The sequence below is a fragment of the Portunus trituberculatus genome, chromosome 38 (genome assembly GCF_017591435.1).
Source record: "Portunus trituberculatus isolate SZX2019 chromosome 38, ASM1759143v1, whole genome shotgun sequence".
In the NCBI taxonomy this organism is placed as follows: domain Eukaryota; kingdom Metazoa; phylum Arthropoda; class Malacostraca; order Decapoda; family Portunidae; genus Portunus; species Portunus trituberculatus.
Genome location: NC_059292.1, coordinates 30,804,327 through 30,828,042, shown reverse-complemented (window position 1 = coordinate 30,828,042; position 23,716 = coordinate 30,804,327). Strand labels below are relative to the sequence as shown.

Sequence of the window (23,716 nt, the reverse complement as noted above, 5' to 3'; positions counted from 1 at the left end):
TTGGAAAGTGGTTTTCTGAGCAGCATTCGTTTTGTAAATCAGGGATAATTTACACAACTGACACCTGCACACTACCACCACAACCACCACCATCTCCTCCTCCTCCTCTGCCTCCTCGCACACTGTAGGGCTTCCTTGCATGTCTCATCAGTGCCTCAGTGGACACAGGGAAGGCGCCTAGTTCACTCATCGCCTTTACTCATAGCACCAAGTCCAGTAGCATCCGACGTCCAGGAGATCCGTCCTCAAACGTAACTTCCTCCTTGCTCTCTGCTTCCCCTCAAATAAAAAAAAAAAAAAAAAGAATGAATAGTCTTCCCGGTTCTTCTCCATCTTCACCACAGGTCAGTTTACTGCAGCAACCTCCACAGCGCGCCTGCTCCAGTTAGGGTGACGCCGTCTAACCAAGATCCATCTCACGAGGGTCTGCAGCTTCCAGCCTAAAAGTGTAGAAGCATTAACACTTTTAGCGGCATCTCCTCCGCCGCCGCCGCTACCGCTCCCGCTCTTTACAGCTCTCCGCAAAAATCATGGGGAGGGGAATATCCTGGCGAAAAAGTGGCCACCAGCAGCCTGTGTTTCCCCTCTTCCCTGTTTCCCTTCTCTCTCTCTCTCTTTCCTCCCTCAAACCTCCTGGGAGTTGATTCCTCAGCCCACTACTGTTCCTCCCTTTTTCTTCTTCTTCTCTCTCTCTCTCTCTCTCTCTCTCTCTCTCTCTCTCTCTCTCTCTCTCTCTCCAGTATCTTCTCCAGTATCTCTCTCGTATCAAGGAGTGACAAAGGTCTGGTCAGTGAGATTAGATTATGTCATAACTTGCACTTGATTATCTTACTCTATAACGTAACCTTCGGTGGAATTATTTACATCTGAAGATCTATTTCATTTACTTGTATTCGTGTTTACTGCACTTAGTGATGTGAGAGAATACAACTTTTTTCATACCTTCTGTCATATGCTGCTTTTGTCTTTTCCTTATGTTTGTACAGATTCGTTTTTTGTAATATTTTGGCAATTCCTGTTCTCCATCTCCATACCTTCGGCCAATGTCTACATTATGTTCCCCTGCAGTTTCATCTTTCGCCTTAAGGTTTCCTCTTCACCGTGCTGATCGTCCCTAAGTCTCTCAACTTTACAAACTCATTCTACAGTCTCCTCGCGGTGTCTGGCGTCCTCTCCCATTCCTTACTCCGTTTACGATACCCTCTGCCTGCCGGTCTAGCGCAAGTTAGCTCGTGTGGGTCCATCCAGCCGGTGCTCCAACCTCCGCACCACTTCCATCTAACCCTTAAACGTCGTAACAGTCCCGCAGTGACTCTCAGTGCGTGTTAGCGGGGCGCCGGTGGCTCCAATGGCTCCATTCTTAAGATCGAGGAACTCATTCCTGTCTCGTAAGGTTACTTGACGCCGTCTTTTTGGTTCCTTTGCTTCCTGGTCCGACCTTCTGGGTTTTCCTGTGAGATTCTTATTGTCTTCCCACGGAATCTTCATTTTCTATTTAAAGACTTTTAATGTCTTTTCTTACAGCTCTTATTCTTAAGGCTTTGTTTTACTTTAGTGCTTCAAGCGTGTGCATCTTGTAATGTTAATGTTTTTTTTTTTTTCAAGATAACTGAAGTACTGGTATTCTCACGTACATCACACTTACGTTAATTGTATTACATTATCACATTTTTCAATTTCCCCAGATTCATTTTTTATAATTAGTTCACTGCATTGTGTATTACTTTACACCTCTAATTATTATCAATATTGACATGCGTGGTTTTCTTTTTTTTCATGTTTGTCTTCTTCCAGTTAACCTTTCATGAAATGAGTTTTTCTTTCTTCTTGAATCTGAGTAGTCTGGGGAGAACAGTCCCTCTCCGCCATGCTGTGCCCGCAACGTCTCTATGCAAAATGTTTATTGATCTCTTGGCTCGGCATCCTTCGTCCGTAACCCTTGCTTGCCCCTCGCCTTGCCGCCGCCTCGAGCCACTCCATGTCCCAGCTTCCCGTTCTCCCTCCGGCAGTGAATAAATTCCCCTTTATATATCCTCCATCTATCCAGTGTATCTCAATCCCAAATGGTTTGGTTTCGTTTCTCTTTGCCTTGCTTTGCTTTATGGTGTGTGTGTGTGTGTGTGTGTGTGTGTGTGTGTGTGTGTGTGTGTGTGTGTGTGTGTGTGTGTGTGTGTGTGTGTGTGTGTGTGTGTGTGTGTGTGTGTGTGTGTGTGTGTCGTCCCCACCTCTATCCCCTCAACTGATCCTCGCTCGCTCAACAGCAACAAAATGATGAGTTTCCACTGTCGTAAAAATGGCTGTGATCCCTGTTAACCCACGGCTGTTTCCCTGGGGCGCGGGGGGCGTGAGGGCGGCGCTCTCCCTTCTCATTAACAGATAACAAGGTCCTCTCCAGCCCCACTAGCAGGAGTGCCAGGGGAGGATGCGTGGGAACTAGGGGAGCGGAGGGTGCCTCAACCACTCGCGGGGGGTAGATGCCGACCCACCTGCCGTCGACGAGTGCAGTTGATTTAATGGCGGATTGCGAGGGATGAGGGTGACTGCGGGGGGTAGTGAGGCTTGCAGGGGAGGGATTGAGGACACCGCCAGCCACTGAGAGGTGCGTGTCTAACTAGGTGGGACGCAGTAGCCTGTTCTCTATAAGACGAGAATGTGTGATTAACTTAAGTCATCAAGTTCAGTTCTCGAAAAGCAAAATTTGGATTGAAAAGGTTTTGCTGCGGATGTTCTACGTAATTCTACATTGAGCTTCTCATTTTAAAAAGTCAGCAGATGAACGTGAGTGAAGTGAGCGAGTCGAGTCTCTCGGTAATTTCAAATAAATGCAATGACCTTCCCTGATGAAAAGAAATGAGTAATAAGTCATGTGCTTTTATTTTTAAAATCTCGTTTTACATTTAACATCTTCATAATTAATCATCATTTTATGTCGTTCTTCTTTTTTTTTTTAAATTCAGTTTTTCTTTTTGCCGTGATTTTTATGAAGTGCCTGAATTATCTTCGAAAAATAATTATATCACTGTTCACATTGCTAATTATATCTCTGCACTCTCAGCAATGCAATCTGCTACAGATAATGTTGATGCGTTCTGGGAACAGTGCGCGTGTTTTGGGTTTCTTCACTCCTGTCAGGCCGAGCCCTTCGCTCACTTCTTCCATTCCTTCCACATCATCCCTCGCGGCGCCCCGGGGCGAGGCAAGGTCCCCTCACTCCTGGCCTTTGCTTCCTATGTGGCGAATCCATCCCCTCATTAAGAGCTAACAAGTGGCAAATAAATGGGAAGAGAGAGAGAGAGAGAGAGAGAGAGAGAGAGAGAGAGAGAGAGAGAGAGAGAGAGCGAGCACTACTCGTGTGTGTTATACATACCTTCAGCCCCTCTACTACCACCACCACCACCATCGTCGCCGTCGTCACCGCTCTCATCCACACCGCACGTCTACTGTACATAGTCCACCGCCATTACCACTTCAACCACCACTACTTATTTCAACAGAACTACTCTTATCCACGCCACCACTTCTCGCTCGGCCGCCGCAGCCCCGCCACCGCAACACTCCAAGGCTGCTAAAAGGTCCTCGGTTTACCCGCCATCCCCTTCACCCTTTGCACAATATAGAGTCGGGGCCTCGCTAACAGGTCGAGTTAATTTGGTAAAGCGAGAGTGTCAGGCGCCATACTAACACTGCGGCTGTCACATTTTGGGCGTGGCTGACAGGGTGAGGAGAGGCTGGTGGAGAGAGGGAGGAATGGGAGGAGGGAGGCAGAGAGGGCGATGATTATGAAAGAAGTGGGAAATACACAAGACGAGGGTTGGTAAAATTGAAATTGGGAAATAAAAGGAAATGAAACAGTGAGGCTGATTAAGGAGGTTGGCGAGATATTTGATGGAGCGGATGAAGACTGAGTGCAGTGAGGCACGGCGAGAGGAAACAGTGAGTGGTGGTGGCCATGGTAGTGGTGAAAAGTCAGAGACAAAAGCCTGAGGGTCAACAAGGCGGAGGGAAGGCAGCGCCGCGGGTCACTATGGGCGCCCCTCGACCTCGTCACCACGGCCGCCTCAGTACACGAGGCCAGGCTTTGTCTGGGCGATTAAGTAATTCATTTGCACGTCAAAAAACACGTGATTAATTCAATACTTGCAGGCAAACTTTATAAAAGCAACATCATTGGGGCTTTCATCCTTGTTTAATTTAACATTGGGACGATAACGGCGCGGGAGTGTGAGCTCGTGATGGCCCTTCCGTCCCCTCGGCACTAGAGCCAGTATGCGCTGATGCTGCCAGGAGGAGGCGAGACCGGTGTCGGCATTTTAATTCAGAACGGAGTAACACTGACTGTTTTTATATTCACAGACCGATGTAAAAAATACCGAATTTTTTATACTTCATAACGCTCAGATTATTTCGGTGAATTGATGCCTCGCACTTCATCATGTTTTAGAAAGAATGGTTCACTCCGGAAAAAAGACGAATAAAAACGCTGCAATGCTGATGATTCATAAATGCGTTGCAGCAATAAGGCGCCGTCCCGCTGCCTGCTCGCTGCCACGGCGCTGCTGAGTTAGAGAAGTGGCAGGATTCTGGCTGGGAGAGGATGAGGTTTCCGTGTACAGCACCGAGTGTGGCGTGTAAGGCAGACAGAAGCAGGATATTTAGCCGCTGATGGCTGACTACGTGCCCTGCAGCCTCACTGTAGCAAAAGACAGCAACCGCCACTAAGTTTGTGCGATCGGGACAATTTAGCAACCAATGTATGGCCGTGAAACCTGACACCATTACGGGGCCACTGAGTCTAGCACCCCGCCACAGGGAGGGGAGGGAGCAGTCAGGGAGGCGGAGTGAGGGCGAGGGAGGGCAGGGAAGGAAGGGGAACAGGAAGGGTTGTGGCGAGGAAAAAACGATTGAAGTTGTGGGAATGGTTGGCTTGAGAGTTAAGTAGTAGTGGAGCAAGAATGATCACGATGAAAGGGAGGAGAGAGAGAGAGAGGGATAATAGGAGTGGAAACATTCACTTTATCAACAGCTTCAGTGAGTATAGGTTACGATACGATGAAACAAATGAAATTATAAAACAAGACTTCAAAACAATGTAAAGAAAAAAAAACATGTAAAGCGGTTGGTGGGCGTGTGCCACGTGGCGCTTGTCCCCAGTACTCAACCCTGCTCTCTTGGTTTCAGATGCGCCAGTAACGTTTTCTCCAGGAACACAACCCTGTCATACCGCATGCTGCCTTCCCTTACTGGCTACTAGCTTACAGACTCAATTACCTGTGAATCCTGGAAGGCTGACTGAGCACAAATGTGTTCACTGCCTGGCCCACACAAACATACACGCACACACACACACACACACACACACACACACACACACACACACACACACACACACACACACACACACACACACATGGAAGAGAGAGAGAGAGAGAGAGAGAGAGAGAGAGAGAGAGAGAGAGAGAGAGAGAGAGAGAGAGAGAGAGAGAGAGAGAGAGAGAGAGAGAGAGAGAGAGAGAGAGAGAGAGAGAGAGAGAGAATACTAAATTAAATAAAAGAAAAGAAGGACAAAAAATGAGGAAAGGAGGAAGAGAAGGAGGGGAGGGAAAGAGGAGGGACATAAGGAAGGGAATAGGAGAGGAATGTTCGCATACTTGGAATTGAGATGAAGTGCCACCCTGCCTTCCTCTTCCAGTCAGTTCCCGAAAGCTGAGGACGTGGCTTCCCCGCATTCTGGGTGTCCTGTCTAGGCTTAATCAGGGTTCTGGTCTTGGCGTGGTATCAGGGCTCAGGGAGGAAGGGAAGAAGGGAGGGAGTCTTAGTGCTAGAGGTTCAGAATGTTGAATTATTGACCCAGATCAGTAGTTCGTCTCGCCTCGGGTTCAGTTTAAATTGGGTTCACTGCGTTGGGCAGGAAAAGGAAGACTGAGATCCCATAAGTCTCCTGGTAATTCCTTGTTCTTGTTCCTCACGACTTTACGTTGATACTGAACTTCCGTCAAGGTTAAACGCCGCACCAATGACCACGTTTCCCTTTGCGACTCGTTCCTCTCTCCTTGCATTAGACTCACTAACATTTTGTTTTGACTGGAGATAATGTAATCCTCCGACACTCCAAGTGGGAATAACAGCAAGCTGGGGAAATAAACCACTTAATAACACATCTAAAAATTCTCAAAGTGAAGAGGAGAGCTACTAGAGGAGAGCACAGCGCCTTTCGTCACCCGTGAACATCTGGTGAAGGCCCCCACTTTAATTCCAGCTCAAAGCATTTCGGCAAAGAGTTCCAGATGTGTGGAGGGCGGCAAGCTCCCAGGTCCCAGGCAGCGCTGGAGGCCACACCACAAACAAATGCCCCCCATGAAAACAAACTAGCTATATATTCGAGCTAAATAGCGGCCAACGCATCGCTTTAGGCCCGCCAGTTGCGCGCTGACAGTTAAACAATTAGCTCTGAATGGGGATGGTGTTTGGGAGTGAATAGGGGAAGCTAAAGTAGAAGGGGAGAGGGTGAAATAGGAGGAGAGGGGCGAGATGGAGAAAGGGAATGGCAAGGGAGAGACAGGAGAGAGGACATGGGGGGAGACAAGGAGAGGGGGTAAAGACTAGGGGGCGGGAGGAGTTGGAGGAAGAGTAGGAGGAGAAGAGGAGGTATAAGGGGTGGAGGAGGAGGAAGAGGAGGGAGCTGACAGTCCTTGATATAAGAGGGTGAGGTCTCAGATGGCTCATTGCATATTGCATATTGCACGGACGACATATTGTTGCGAGCTGGGTAAGTGATCGCCGTGAAGGGGAGACAGAACAAAGAGGAGGATGAGAGTGCAAAGGAGGAAAGGAGGAGAAAATAACGAGAAGGAGGAAAGAGGATGGTCAAAACTATACACTGGAGGAAATTGGAGAGAAGGAAAGGAGGGAAACAGCACGGGGAGGAAGACTATTAAAAAAAAGAAAAGATGAAAAAATACAATAAAAAAAGAACGACAAAAATGTGAAAAGAAGATGGTAGAGCCAGACGGAAAATTACATGATAAAAATACAGGGAGAAAGGAAGTAAGAGAGAGACTTATGACGAAGAGGAAAAGGGGGAAAAAACTAGAGGATGGAGTGCATACAGAGGGTGAATTGAAGAGGAAACGATCGGTATTATTAGTTATAGAACAATGGAGGAAAAAAAAAAAAGGAGGAAGACAGGAAGGAGAAAGGGACGTGACGCTGAAGAGAAGTAAGGAAAGAGGGAGGGAGAGAGGGAGGGAGGGAGGGAAAGAGGAGAGAGAGAGAGAGAGAGAGACAGAGAGAAAGGGAGGAGAGTAAGCAGAGGGTGAGAATATGATGGAAGGGGAGGAAGAGTTAATAAAGTATGAGTAACTGTGAGATGGAAGAGAGGAATAGAACATGGCGGATGACTAAACACTGAATAACAAAATGATAATACCAATACTTCTACTATTGCTACTACTACTACTACTACTTCTACTACTACTACTACTACTGCTACTTCTACTACTACTACTACTACTACTACTACTACTACTACTACTACTACTACTACTACTACTACTACTGCAAGATTAACCATTATTAGCCTTACCGCTTTGATACTTACCAGGAACAATAAAGAAAAAGAGGAGAAAGTGGAGGAGGAGGATGAAGAGGAAACGGAGAAGCAGGATAAAAAGAAGAAGGAAGAGGAGGAGGAGGAGAAGGAATGGATACGAATATAAAAAAGATGCATAAAAGAATCCGAACAATGAGACTAAGTGAAGGAAATAAGAAAACACAAAGAGAAAAGGAAGAGGAGGAGGAAAAGGAAGAGGAGGAGAAGGAGGAGGAGGAAGTACGGCAGAATGAGATAACTGTAATGCCACGTGAATAAAAGAAGAGAAACAAGAAGTAAAGGAAGGTAGGAATAATGTTGAGAAGAAAGAAGAAGCAAGGAGGAGAAAGTGGAAGACGAGGAGGAGGCGGAAGAAGAGGAGGAGGAAATGAGAGTCGGCGGAGAGTCTTCTTGCCGTAATAAGGAAGAAAGATCGAGAGTCTGACAAGATCTACTTTTCACTTCTCTCCTCGCCTGTTTTCTAATTCTGTGGCGCTTATTGCTGATTTTTGTTGGTGCTGTTTGTTCTCCAGATTTATTTACCATGTTTGCCCACATCTCCCTCCGTCCACGTTTTTTCCTTCCTCCGCTTCATATTATTGCCTTCTTTTCCTTGTTCTCTCTCTCTCTCTCTCTCTCTCTCTCTCTCTCTCTCTCTCTCTCTCTCTCTCTCTCTCTCTCTTTCTTTATTTTTGTCCTTATCATTATCTTTCTTGCTCTCCTTTTCTTTTTCTTGCTTATCCAGTTAGTTTCTTTTTCTCTCTTTCTTAGTCTTCATTATCATATCATTGTTGTTGTTGTTGTTGTTGTTGTTGTTGTTTGTTTTTGTTACGTGTTTACAAACTTTTATCTTAATTTACTCGAATGAATTTTTTTTTTGCACTTTTTTTCATCAGTTGTAATTCTTTATTCATGTTTCTTTTTATTTATCAAAAAAAAATTTGTTTTAAATTTTCATTGTCTTTTCTTTGTACGGGATGTTTAGGTGATGAGATGTTGTCGCTCTTCTTTTCCTTTTGCCAATCATCCTCATCATCGCTCGAGCATTCTGTCTGTCTGTCCTCTTTCTCCCTTCTTTTTTTTCTTTGGTTTTCTTGCTCGCGCTCCCTCTCTCTCCTCCCCTTCAGTCCTTTCATTATCGACGTCATCAGTTCTCCACCCTCCTCCATTCACCCTCCTCATTTCTATTATCTCTACCTTCTCTTTATTTCTTCCCTGTCAGATTCTCACAATTACCCTCTGCCTATAAAGTCCCTCTAAACTCCTTTTTACTTGTTCTTTATGCATGTTCCACTTACTTATTTTTAATGATTTTTGAAATATTTTTTTCCTTGAGGTTTAAACGCGTTAATTTTTCTATTCTTTTTTCTTGTTTTCTTTATTCTTTTTACGTTTTCTCCTCTCTTTGGTTATTATTATTTTTTTTTTTGTCGTTAAAAGACTACAGAGTCTGAGTTTTTTCTTCCTCGATTACAAGCGTTGTATCATTTTTTTTACTTTCTTTCTTTCTTTCTTTGACTTCCACGTACATTGTTCTTTTTATCTTCGTCGGCGCGCGCGCGCGTCTTTTTTTTCTATTTTTTCGGTCTTATTTTTATTTTTTCGCTGTGCATTTATCATCTTTTCATTTCTCTTCTTTTATTTACACCAGCTTTGTATTCTGTTCCGTCTCTCTCGTTTCTTTTCTCTCTTACCTTAACCTGTTCCTTTTGTTTTTCTTTCTCTTACTTCTCACTATTTGTCTCCCTTGCTTTCTCTCTTTCTGCTTATGTTGATTATATTTTCTCTCTCTCTCTCTCTCTCTCTCTCTCTCTCTCTCTCTCTTATTCTTCTCTTTTTTTCCCTGTAAGCTTGTGTTCTTCGTCTTCTATTTTCTTCTGTTTATCGTTCTCGTCCTCTCCTCTAAACGCTAATTTTCTCCCCCTTTCCTCCCTCTGTTCCAGTTATCTAATTGACTAGCTTGTTCTTCCTCTATTCTGGTGTCATTTTATCCCCAACGATTTCTCTGTTTTTCTTCGTTTCTACTTCCCTTTTCCTTCCAAGCCTTTTTATATAACTAAGTGTTTCTTCGGCATCACTTTTTCAGTCGGCTTCCTTCTTCATATTGACAACCTTGGAGAGCTTCTTCATCCTTTATATTACTTTTCATTGTTGTTGTTGTTTTTTTGTTGTTGTTACTTCTGCTTTCGGTGCCGCTAATGTCGTTTTATTCTTGTTGGTGTTGCTCTTGTTGCTCATCCTCTTGCTTCTTTATGTTCTCATCACATATTCTTTCTCCTCCTTCTCTTTCTCCTCCTCTGCTACTTGCTCCCCTTTCTCCTCCTCGTCTCTCTCCTTTTCTCCCCCTTCTCGTAGTGGTCGCAGCTGTCGCCTCACCAAACACCCAACTTTAGGGGAACAGCGGGTGACAGGCGGAGTTTAGCACCGCAGCAGATATCTCTACTCCCCAAGTTTAGAGTTCGCTCGGGAATGGAATAAAAAGTTCTCTCGACTGGAAAGAATGAGAGGAAAAAGGAGAGGAAAAAATATATACAAAACAAGAGTTCTGGTGGAAGAATTTTATATCTGGAGAACGCGAACAATGCAGTATATATATATATATATATATATATATATATATATATATATATATATATATATATATATATATATATATATATATATATATATATATATATATATATATATATATATATATATATATATATATATATATATATATATATATATATATATATATATATATATATATATATATCATTGTTACAGATCTCGTTTATGTGTTAATTAATTTGTGCGCCACGCGGTGTATCTCGAAATGATGGACATAAAGACGCTTCTATGTAAAACCTTGTCCCATATTATGCATCTCGTTATTCAATTTGCATAATAAAAAGCAGCGGACATGCGGGAGGGAGCGAGAGGCTGCAGAGAGAGAGAGAGAGAGAGAGAGAGAGAGAGAGAGAGAGAGAGAGAGAGAGAGAGAGAGAGAGAGAGAGAGAGAGAGAGAAAGGGCACGGTGAGTGATTAGCATAACAAAAGATGGTGCACTAATAACTCTCACCAGCTGACCGGGGCGGGACAGGCGCCCAGCTGACTCCCTCACTCCTCCGCCACTTCACTCGTCACTCTCAGAATATTCGAAGCAAGTTTATTCGCCTTTTGTTTCTGACTATGGGGATTATGCAGGGCGGCGGGGCGGGCGGGCGGGAGGGGAGGACGTGGAAGGGGGTGGGGGCATAACAGGGGCTGTGACGGCGATAATGATGATGCGGCCTGGCGCGACGAGGCTGCACGGCGACATTAACACCGGATGCCTGGCTGGCGGACTGGCGGTAATTATTTCGGATTTTCGCTGTGATAGTGATGTCCGTTTCTTCTTTCTCGTATGTAATTACCACTGACTTCACTCGCTATCCAGGCTACGCACACTTGTCCCTTGCCTCACACCTCTGCCTTTCACCATCCGTACTGACACTCCCTGCACGTCTCGCTTTCCATACTAACTATGATATCTGCACTACATACGCCTTCATGCCCAGTGATACATAAATACGTACGTAATTACACCTATACATCATCCTATCATTGAAACCTCATTCTCATACAAGCTCTGATGTGCCTTATCTCTTAAGTACGCCTCCGGTAAGCCATGCACTCGCCGCACCCACACCTGGACCATGTTTCCCTCTCCTATCAGAAGGAGACTGATTATCCGCATTGTATTTATGATGAGGAAGAATTCTGGTGGCGTAACATAGTAACAATTCCATAAAGTATAAGAAAGTGGTTATATAATGTAAGATCAGATAACTGGGTGAGTAAATATATGAATAAATAAATACAGATATACATAAATAAACATTAAGGAAATAGATAGACTATAAAATAGACTACTGAATTTTCTATGAAGAGGGGATAAGAGGAGATGGCGTGTGAATATTAATGTTATTTATTGAGTGTGTCTACTCAGGATGCACACACACACACACACACACACACACACACACACACACACACACACACACACACACACACACACACACATAAGGCCTATTAGTGCAGGAGTATCGAGAAGGAAGCAAAGGACACGTCAATCCCTACACACCAGGAAGGGGCGGCGGGTCTATAGGTGTTCCCAGAGGCGGTCACTGAGGGAAAGTTTACGTACCAAGGTTACCGTCACACGAGGGATTTACATGCCACCAACACACAAACGGCTGCAGGAACGCGATCGCGGGTCACTGCGCTACCACCTCCTCCTCCTCCTCCTCCTCCTCCCCTTCATCCCCGTCCTCCTCATGCTTCTCCTCTTGATAAGAGTACGAGACCAAACAAAAAAGACAACAAGCCCAGATGAAAAAACAGGTCTTTGACGGAAGCCGACCTAACAAGCCGAACCCAACCCTTCTCATAATGAAAATAATGAGTGACTGACCCTCTCCATCTCTTCCCTACCCATCTACCTACCTACCTACCTACCTACCCACCTTCCTACATCCATCTTTTCCTCCTTCCCTCCCTCCTTCTCACTCTTTCTCTCCTCGCCTATCCCCATGTCCCTTCTTCTCTCCTCTCTTCAACCAGTATTGGGTCGCGGGAAAAATCCTCTCACGTCCTCCTTTTCCACGATGTTCATTGTTCCTGATGGTGTACATTACCTCCCCGCTGTTACCTGTCATCGCCTGCCTCACCGGCCGTCACGTGGTGTTACCTGGCGGGCAGCTCACTCCCTCGCGGCAGGAGGTCCCCCCCGCCCCATCAATAGAACAGTAATTTAGGTTCCTTTTACTATTCATAATCCTGTCTCATTAGTCTCAACCGCTACAGTGAGGGCAATTTGCACCTAATTCCTTCGCCAATATCACCGCGGGGGCTTCACGCAGACCTCAATGGCTCACTCACCAGCAAGTACTTCCTTTGCACCTCGCCTCTCGCAGCGACCACTGAGGCGCGGGAGACGGTGACGATGATGATGAAGTGCTGACAATGGAACTCAAGGAATATAATACAGAATGTGAAAGAAAGGACTGTGAACTTGTGTGTCGGAGTGCGAGACAAGTGATGGGAAGTATACAGAGGAGTTGAAATATAAATAGGCATCAGTCCTGCATAGAAAGTGGAAAAGTGAAGAGAATGAAGAAATACGTAAGCAGATGAATCGTTGTGGGGGAGGTTTCCTGGACGCTGGCCGAAGAATGTGAGATATCGGTGTGTGTGTGTGTGTGTGTGTGTGTGTGTGTGTGTGTGTGTGTGTGTGTGTGTGTGTGTGTGTGTGTGTGTTTGGTGTCGCTATCGAAGTGTATCGCCTCTCTCCCCTCATCTGCTTCAACACCTGTCACATTTTAATAGCCCTTTACTACCTGTGGGACCTTGTTAATTCCGGACCCCGCTTAGCCGAATCCTGCAGTCATACTCGGGATAAATTCCGACAGCATGAAGCCTGATGGATATTTTCCCGGCCAGCGAGGGAGAAACACACCCTGGGGCGGCGCGAGGGAGTGCTGGGCGAGGGGAATGCCTGCTGCGGGACAGTGCAATGAGGCTGACGAGGTAGGGAGCAGCGGATGTCCCGGGCTGATAAAGCAGAACTAAGCGGCGGTTTCCCTTGTTTTGTCCATACCGAAACAATCCTGATTATCTTTATGACTTCGCGATACATGGATAACGCATTTGGCGGCATCCTTCTCAGTGCTCACCGCCGCCGCTCCTCCCGCGCTGCTGCAGGGAAGCGGCGACATCTGGTTATGGATAAAATAGCATACTAATATCTCTAAATTATGGTGTCGGAAGTTCGCTTCTCCACTCCCACACCAAAAAAATACTGAGGAAAAGAGGAAAATGTTATTACTTCCACGATTATTACCGATATCCTTCACGACGCTGCTGGCGGTGGCGGTGGTGATCATGGTGATGGCGATGGTGGTAGTGGTGGTGGTGGTGGTGGCAGAGGCGGCGGCGACGGTGGCAAGTGACGGTGAGCTTATTCTGCCTGTGTAAACAACCATGGATGAAGGACTGAATACCAAGAAGCCTCTCTGCGGGGCGCCGATAGTGGATCCGGTCGTGTTTATAAACGATCCGACTCTATTGAGGGATGTATTGTTTCTCGGAGACCTAATATCGATGGTATAGACGCCCTATGTAGAGGCGACGATAGGCGCAGCGAGCAGAGAGGCTCACCCACGCCTATACAGCCCCGTAGTCTACGTATTTCGCATTGCAGTCTCATGTTGTGCTACTATAATAGTCTCTCTCTCTCTCTCTCTCTCTCTCTCTCTCTCTCTCTCTCTCTCTCGTCTGCCTGTGTACTGTCTGCCTGCCTCTGCTCTCCCTGTTCTTGCGTTATCGACCTGCTGTAAATCATTTATTTTATGGCCGTCCACATCCCTTTCATAATAGATTGCATTCGTCACTTCCTTTAACGGTAAAAAAAAAATATATATCTATACACATTTCGTTATTTCTCTCTCCCGCTCGTTCTCTCTTTACTTTTCTTTTTTTTTTTTACATTTCCACCATTACACGTGCACGTATTTCACCTTATAAAAATGAAAAGAAAGTTCTCGATATATGAAAATACGCCTGGGTAAACTGACGCCAATGTAATTTTCAAGAGGCGAATGGCAATTGAATTATGAGGTGCCGGTACGAGGAGGGACAGTTGACGAGGTAACGAACATCACGTGCTCATACTGACGCGCATCGGCTCATTACTCGCTAGGGCAACAGCGTCATAATTCGCGGGGCGTTAACAAATGTATATAATCAGAGAGGTAAAACAATAAGCCGTAAGTAGTATAAGACGCCAATGCCATCCATTAAGCAACATTAATGTCAGACCGCTATTAACATGCTATCGATACAGCGGATCAGACGGGCGGAGGGAACCAGGGGTGCGTGTGTCACTGGCGACGAGTAGGAGGAGGAGGAGGAGGAGAACGTGGAGTAGGGAAAGGAAGAAGAGGAGGAGGCGGAGGATGAGGAAGAGGAGCAGCGGTGTGGCAGACAGATAGAGAGACAAAGCTATAACACACACACACACACACACACACACACACACACACACACACACACACACACACACACACACACACACACACACACACACACTGAGAGAGAGAGAGAGAGAGAGAGAGAGAGAGAGAGAGAGAGAGAGAGAGAGAGAGAGAGAGAGAGAGAGAGAGAGAGAGAGAGAGCAAACAGACACAAATACTGATAAACGTGTAGTTGAACAATCAGACAGACAAACAGACAAAGAAAGAAACTAACAAAACAACAAACAGGCAAAGAGATAGAGATACAGATAAACGAAGGCAAAAGAACACATGGAAGCACATAAACACAGAATAAGTAAACAGGTTTTTAAGGAGATCACGTGTAAATAAAGAGGAGGAGGAAGAGGAGGAGGAAGAGGAGGAGGCGGAGGAGGAGGCGGAGGAGGAGAAAGAAGATGGAATACAAATAAATAAAAAAAAAAAATTCTTACACAGGTAAACGTAAATTATCTTCAGAGGATTGACAAGGTAAGAAGAATCACCAGCCAACTCCTCCTGCTCCTCCTCCTCCTCCTCCTCCTCCTCCTCCTCTTCCTCTTCCTCCTCTACCTCCACCTCCTCCTCCTCCAACTGACTCTTCCCCTCAAAAAAAGAAAAAAAAAAAAAGGAGAGAGAGAGAGAGAGAGAGAGAAAAAAAAAAAACCCACATTGTTACTAATCCAGTCACCAAGTCACGTAATTCAAATACAAAAGATAATAGCCTTGTTAATATTCCCACTGTTCTTCATGCATGGGACACATTACCGCATTCCTACACATAGCCTTTCTCAGCGCCACAATCTACCTTCCTTCCCCCCTGAACCGTCCCCTTCCTCCTCCTATTACTACTACTATCCTCGTACTTTTTTTGCGATCACTTCCCCCCCACTCACTCCCTTACGTGTAATAGATCCCGGATACTAATTAAAATAGCGGGCCACGGAGACAGGCGTTAGGCAGTGCTGGTAGTGGTAGTGGTGAAGTGGTTAGAAGGGGAATGCTAGAGAGGAGGGGAGAATGGTGAAGGAAAATGTATAATGGAGTGGAAGTGGGATACAGTGGAGTGACGGAGTGGTGGAGAGAGGGACGAAGGTGGCAGGAGTGGAGAGTAGTTAAGGGAGAGATGTGTTGTAATGAAAGGATGATTATCAGGAGTGGTATTAGTTCCGAGTAATAATAATGGTGATAAGAGTGATGGCAGCAGGTGAGGAGAGGTAGGAGGGGGAGGAGAGAGAGAATGAAAGGAGGGAGGGAGGAAGGGGGAAAAGATGAGAGAGAGAAAGAGAGAGAGAGAGACAATGATAAAAAAATAATAAAAGGATGAGAAGCAAAAAAGAACAATAAATAATGCAGCGCCATAAACAAAGATGAGATAAAACGAGATGTACATTAGCACTTCATACATCACACACACACACACACACACACACACACACACTGAAAGACCACGCTAAAAAATAAAAACTTCCTTGTAAATTTAAAGCAAAGATAAGAATAAGCGTAGAGAGAGAGAGAGAGAGAGAGAGAGAGAGAGAGAGAGAGAGAGAGAGAGAGAGAGAGAGAGAGAGAGAGAGAGAGAGAGAGAGAGAGAGAGAGAGAGATACAGCACGTTACATAGGGTCCAAGGTATTGAGATGTGGCAGTAATTATACACATCTCCCCCTGTATTACTAGACGCCCGGTAGTGAGACAGCCAAAATCTCAAAAGATGGTGCAAAAAAAGATACATATGCAGAGAAAACAACAGGGTGTAATTACCACTAAGTGACTATCATATAATAAGTTAATATCACAGATAATTAATCCGAATAAGTGCTAAACGGAAAGACGGTGTGAGAGAAAGAGAGAGGAGGAGGAGGAGGAGGAAGAGGAGGAGGGGAGAGAGGGCATTGTGAGAGGCAAGGAATGGGAGATGGGGAGGAGAAGGGGAAAAGAAATGGAGGCGGATAGCAAAAAATAGTGAAGAGGGCTCCCGGATATAGAGAAAGGAAGAGAGAGAGAGAGAGAGAGAGAGAGAGAGAGAGAGAGAGAGAGAGAGAGAGAGAGAGAGAGAGAGAGAGAGAGAGAGAGAGAGAGAGAGAGAGAGAGAGAGAGAGAGCCGGAGGAAAGGGAGTAAATGAGAGAGAGAGAGAGAGAGAGAGAGAGAGAGAGAGAGAGAGAGAGAGAGAGAGAGAGAGAGAGAGAGAGAGAGAGAGAGAGAGAGAGAGAGAGAGAGAGAGAGAGAGAGAGAGAGAGAGAGAGAGAGAGAAGAGGCGGGCAGTGTGAAGGGATGGAGGCTAGGATAGAGGGAGGGAAGGAGGGAGGGAGAGGGAGAGAGAGAGGAGAGGAGGGGTGGGTTGGCTGTGCATGGCGAGGAGAGAGGCGGCGAGCCAGGTGCAGAGAAAATGGCGGTAGAGCAGTCAGGTAGGGGACGGCGGGAGAGGAGGGGGGACTTACATGGTGTAGGGAGAGTGGGAGTGGGGAGTGTGGGTGTCTTGCGAGGGTGGTGGGGGCATGCATAGGTGTCTTGGGAAAGGAGGAGGGAGAGGAGGACGAGGAACTATAGAGAGAGAGAGAGAGAGAGAGAGAGAGAGAGAGAGAGAGAGAGAGAGAGAGAGAGAGAGAGAGAGAGAGAGAGAGAGAGAGAGAGAGAGAGAGAGAGAGAGAGAGAGAATCGTGTCTCTATTGAACGAAGAACATTACTAAAGAAAATAAGAAAACAAGAAAGAATTTTACAAAGGTGACTGGATTAAAACGAGGAGGAGAAGGAGGAGGAGGAGGAGGAGGAGGAGGAGTAGGAGGAGGAGGAAAAGGAGGAGGTGGAGAAGATAGAGTAAAAAGAAGACGAGGAAGAATAATCACCTAAGGGATCCATTGTTCTCAAATGTGTTGGCGAAGGGATAGGAGGGAAAGCGCTTATGACAGAGAATATATTACAAAAGGGGAAAAAATGGAACACACACACACACACACACACACACACACACACACACACACACACACACACACACACTACTTTCACGTTGTCTTAGATCTTTGGTAGTAATGATATAGGCACTGAAATGGTTATGAAAAGACAACCTGGTTAATTTATTACTTTCATTAATAAGAAACATGCTCCATACTCTCTCTCTCTCTCTCTCTCTCTCTCTCTCTCTCACTGTTTGAGTTTGAGCAATTCTATTTTATGAACGGTGGCGCAAGGGAGACGGGCGTGCATGTGACTGTTTTAATAGGAGGTGGATGGTGTCTGTCATGTCTTGATGCGTGAGAAAATGTGTGTGTGTGTGTGTGTGTGTGTGTGTGTGTGTGTGTGTGTGTGTGTGTGTGTGTGTGTGTGTGTGTGTGTGTGTGTGTGTGTGTGTGTGTGTGTGTCTAGCATGTTGACGTATACACACAATCACATATACACACATACACGCACACACATTCAGAGACAGCAACATAAAACAGTCCACACACTATACCATTACTACTACCACCACAACCACTACTAATACTACCACCACCACCACCACTATCGCTACAAACAATACTAAATAAAACTCCACGTGGGCAGCGGACAGGACTCTCCCCTCCCTCCTTCCTTCCCTCCCTCCCTCCAGACTACCAATCCCTCCCGTCACTCCCAACACCCATCTTCTCTTATTAACAACCGACTGGCGAGACAGAGTGACAGTGGCAGCAATATCTCCTCTTTCCTGGAATAGAAAAAAAAACCCACCAGCGATTTTTTGACAATTAATCCTTCCTCGTTCGCCTTCTTTCATCTCAAACCTCAAGAGAAAAAGGCGCGCATCTTTTTACCAATTCAAGAGCAACTTGTACTTTTTTTTTTGAAGAGGGTGCTGGGTTTTTTTCTCATTTCTGGTCATCGGTCAAAGCGTGGGATGAGACAGGGCCGGCAATAAATGGCTCAAGAGGAACTGGACCTCTTAATAATGGCGACTCCGAACCCGTATTTTTAACCCTCTTCTGTTTACTTTATCGAGTCGAATCCATTACGGTCATTCTGGTCCGGCCCGGCTTTGGTAAGGAGAGTTATTGTTGTTGTTTTGCTATATTCTCTGCCACCTGCACGCTTGTTCACTCAGCCTCAGAGAGTACATTCATCTCTTATTCATGGCCGCCTCTCTCTCCTACTACTGCTTCCTTCTGACGTGCTTTGGGTGGCCGGGGGTGGACGGGGGGCGTGGGTGGATGAGAGGAGTAATGGTTTATTCGCTATACGAGTTGCTCTGTTGGTATTTGAATTCTTTGTTTTTCAATAAAGTTTTTTTTTATTTCACTTCTTTTTGTCCCTCTACTTCCATTCTTAATAAAGGACTAAAGGTAAGGTCACTAAAAATTGCATCGCTAGTATTCAGTGTGATCTTTTTCCCTAACAATGGTGACTTTTTTTGGACAGAATTCTGTGTGAAAAAGATAAAGTGGAACAGGAAGGAAATAAGAAATGGTTGGATTTTCGGGAAAGTGTTGTCGCTCACTAGGGAGTTATGAATGTGTGCAGGGCGAGGAGTGATAGGACGCGAGGCAGGTGATGGATGGGACTTCACTCAATACACCTAAGTCTTGTTTGTACGGTGGAAAAAAAACAGAAAAACAATACAACCATGAATTATTGCATCCTATCTATCTGTATATGGCGCACTACATTTCCCTGGACACGGTGAATCCTCCTAATTTTGGTCCTCATAAAACATGACATGGATTCCTCTTCATCTATCACCCTCTTCTCATTTGGCGGTCATACATCACACGTTATTTGAGGCATTAATGGAACAGATCTCCTACGATGATTATAGACGTGGACAAAGTGTTTTTCCTTCCTATCCAATTATGTTTTCCATCTGCTTTGTAATGACACAATTATGTGCGAACATTAATGGAACGAGATGACAAGTGAACCAGACAGCACACTCATCACTTCCCGCATCCTGTTTTATGATTTCTGATTCCATTTTTCTTCTCACCGACATTCCGCTGAGCCTCGTAACTTCCATCTTTCAGAGCTCCGGGTATGGCATGAAGGACGGCAGTGCGGCTGACGTCTCTACCATGTATGGGAGTGGACTAGGTGCCTCTCCCGCCGGCTACTACCCCTACGACCCCACCTTCGCCGCCTACGGGTAAGTAATGCCGTTTGTACTGCCAGGAACGTTGGCGACACTCCAAGAAAAAAGTAAAGAATATGTCGAGCATGAAAAATACTAAGGATAACGTGATAAACCTATGACATCTAGAGTATTACTGGAACACACCTGTCAAATATCAGGTACAAGCGAACCAACACGATGCAGGCCACCTCCTCCCACACCTGCCTGTGGTACACACACACACACACACACACACACACACACACACACACACACACACACACACACACACACACACACACACACACACACACAATGGTAAACAGCTACGCTACCGAAAAATAAAATATTTCCTCATAATGTCATCGAAGATCGTTATTATATCACACTCACCCGCATCACACCCACCCACACACCCATCCACCCACCCACCACACACACACACACACACACACACACACACACACACACACACACACACACACACACACACACACACACACACACACACACACACACACACACACACACACACACACTCCTTTATCCTCTGTTTCTTTATTTTTCCTTTATTTGGTTTCATCTTCATTTTTTTTCTTGGAGCACCGCGTCTGTCTTCCCCTTCCCCTTTCGAACCACCTCCCTCCTTTCGAACCCACCGCGTCCTTAGAGAAATCATTGCAGGCGGCAAGGCTGCACCTTCCTTGGGCCGCGAGGAGCAAGGAGCGGCGGCGCCTTGTGAGACAACCAGCCAACCCGCTCCTCTAATTTGGCTGACGAGTAAAAACTGCGGCCGAGAGGAGTTCCTACAGAGGTGGGATCAGAGGGTCGTTAATGATGCAACTCGTCCTCAATTCTCTCCTGCGGACGCGAAAATGGTCCGTACGTCTTGGAGGTGCTCAAGGGTCATGTCTGAGTGAGGTTAACGCGGGAAGAAGAGCCATATGTCACACGGTTAGTGGGAGAAATATTCCGAGGCGCCACTGACTCATCTAGTATTCCAGGTGAATATCCCAAGAGGTCCCCGAGGCCAGGTGAGAGCCAAGACTTGTTCACCTGGCGTGCACGGCAATTAAGGAGTTCGGTTACCTTCTGGTTATTTAATCAGCGAGCTTCTTGTCTTTATTACATTTATGGCGGCATCGCAACAAAGGTCATTCAGTGGAAATACAGAGGAATTACATTAACCAAGTACAGACGGGCATCCATTTCTATGCTATGTGTGTCAGGAGGAAAAGAAATACGAATATTGCGCTTGATTATTCATTATAGTCTTCTTGAGAAATTATTAGAAGATGCATGTGATGAAAAGATATATTTATGTTGATGAAATTTGGAGTTATATTGCATCGTGGTAAAATATGACATGTGTATATACTACGTAAAAGTGACAAGTGAAGGGAGTCTGCTCACATCCACCCACTCGCCATTGCAAATCAATCTTTAACTGTGAGTTATTTTTTCATGACTTGACTTTTTTCATTCTTAATTTTTTTGTTCTGTAAATGGTCTGATAATTCTGACGGCGTTCACGTTATAGAAAACCACTATTACATTACCTTCGTATGCGTTGCGGTGACCGCCGCAATGGTTGCTTACATTGTTTGGCTTTTCATAAAGGTGTGGCATGGACCGTTTTGTCAAACTAGATGCTCTGTGGACAACAGTGGAATACACACGTGGATATACTTTGAAAAGTGCCTAAACCTATCCGTCTATACATTAATGGTGAAACCAATGTATCAATAGTGTTACACAATCCAAATCTGTAGCAAATTCTCCCCATCAGAAGGAACACGGGAGTGACGTGACGTGCGTCATCCCCTCGTGGTGGTGTTGGAGGGGTGTGTGGAGGAGAGGAGAGGAGGACAAAGGCGCAAGATAAACAGCTTGGTAAAACGTGAGAATGGCAATAACAAGTTCCTATTTCGTGACTACAAACTGGCCGCCCCACATTATTCGCCCCTTCCTCACCCGCCCACTGCCTCTACGCCCACGCCTTCGTCTAGGCAAAGAAATTGGCACTGGAGGCCACTCGGCACTAAAGGTCAGCCTCCGAGGAGTTAATACTTCAGGCGCTGGCCACCTCTTGGGGATTCGTGAAGTCGTAACGAAGAGCTTTACCTCGAACGCAATGCTGTCTGTCGCTTTTCAGTTCAAGGGCATTAGTGAAAACCTCTATTGGTCGGATTGATATAAAGAAAAAATTGATGTTTAACATTTTTCTAGACCTCTTTTATGGCATCATGTTAGGTAACCCAGTATGACGCAACGATGTCTTTCTCTTGCCAGCAATGTTCACGACAGATGCAAGGGATAATAACTTGGAAACTTCTAAAAATGTAGCTTTACTTCTTTTCCTCCGAGTCTCTATTTTTGTGACACCGCGAAAACCTAATAAAGGGCAAGGTCTAAAAATACAGATGAGTGGATAATTCAACAACTGTAAGGGAGAAAGTGACGTCATAAAAACCACATCACAAACTCGAAGAAAACGGAGAGAAAAAAAGTAACAACAATGAAAAAAAAAGCGAAAATAGAATAAGCCGGTACATATACACAAGGTGAAAAAAAAATCGCATATGGTATGGAATGACCTATACTGACGGACTACTGACGGAGAGGTGTGGAGTGACGGGATAAGGGAGGGAGAGGGGAGCACGGCATGGAGGGAGAGGCGTTGAGAGGGAGGTGAACAGGTGGAGGGGCGGTGAAGAGCAGGGATATTGGGACAAAGGGCAGGGAGGCAGGGAAGCAGGTGAGGGGTGAGGTCAGCAGTGTGGCAAATGGCTGGTTAGTGGTGAGTGTGTGGGTAGGTTAAGGGAAAGGCAGAAGGCGGTCACATGACGGGAAATACAACTAAACAGAACAAAGATAGAAATAAAGGCAAGAGTAAGAAATTACGTTTGCTGTGTCATAAAACTTATCATTAGTGCAATTATTTCGTTATCACCGCTTGACCTACGTTTCCTTGAAGCCATGAACTCCTCCTCCTCCTCCTCTCTCTCCAGTTTTCTTTCCCACCCTCCTCGGCCTTGCCCTCTCCTTTCCCTCCACTGCAGCTCATCCCCATCACCTGGTCTCTCCACTCTCGGCTACTTTGTCTCCTTGTTTCCCGTCAACCAGCCTGTCTTGCCTTCTCCTGCTCCCCTCGGATTCACCCTTCATCCGACTTCTGTTTCTGTCTCTCCTCTAACCAGCTTTACCCTAACTCTACCCTCGTTCCGTTCGTCCTTCCTTGCTTCCCTCCCTTTCTCCCTCCTTCCATCTCTGCCATCCATGTTTCGCCCTTTCGTGTTGCATGTTTCTATTTTTTCTCATTCGTTATTGCACAGGTGGTATTTTCTTTTTTTTTTGTCTTCTTTTCTTTTGTCTTCCTCGCATCTATTAAAATCTAAGGTTTATTTCGTTTATGTCTCTTTTTTTTTTGCTTTTAACGCGTATTATTTTTCTTCCTTCACACACAATTATCGTTATTATTTCCATTCCACAGATTCACAGTTAGTTAGTTCTCTTTCAATTTCCTTTTTATTTCTATTTATTTTCTCCCCACGATTTTGTCTATTTTATTTAGTTATTGGAAACGGACTCTGTATTTTTTCGTCAACACTCACTCATTCTTTCTTTCGCTTTCTCGTGCCGCCCTCCCCACCTCCATCACCTCCCTGCCTGTCCCGCCTCCATCACCTATCTGCCTCCCTCTGCTCCCCGTCTCCCCCTTTTCTCCCACCTCCGCAGTCCATCCCCACGCGTCCCTCTCCTGTCACTGAAACCCCCTGGCACAGCACGGGAGGAGGAACTAGCGTATATATTCCCCTTCCTCCGTTTCCCCCTTTCTCTCTCTCTCTCTCTCTCTCTCTCTCTCTCTCTCTCTCTCTCTCTCTCTCTCCGGGGCGGCGTGCGACGAGACTACGACCAAGGACATTCATCATTCATAGCGTTCTGCAACTTTCAGTATCTGTGCATCATTCACTACGGCGCTGAAAGAATATGTATGTACACTCTGCCTTGTTTCG

At 45.6% G+C, this 23,716-nt stretch overlaps 1 protein-coding gene across 2 annotated transcripts in view; it reads left to right on the top strand.

The window, feature by feature from the left end:
- Positions 1-23,716, top strand: part of LOC123514948 (homeobox protein caupolican-like) — a 118,884-nt gene that overhangs the window by 12,389 nt on the left and 82,779 nt on the right. For both annotated transcript variants that reach the window (XM_045273220.1, XM_045273219.1), the window contains exon 2: positions 19,615-19,733. In XM_045273220.1, the coding sequence (XP_045129155.1) occupies positions 19,630-19,733 (104 nt within the window). In that variant the 5' untranslated portion in view covers positions 19,615-19,629. The remainder of the gene's footprint in view (positions 1-19,614; positions 19,734-23,716) is intronic.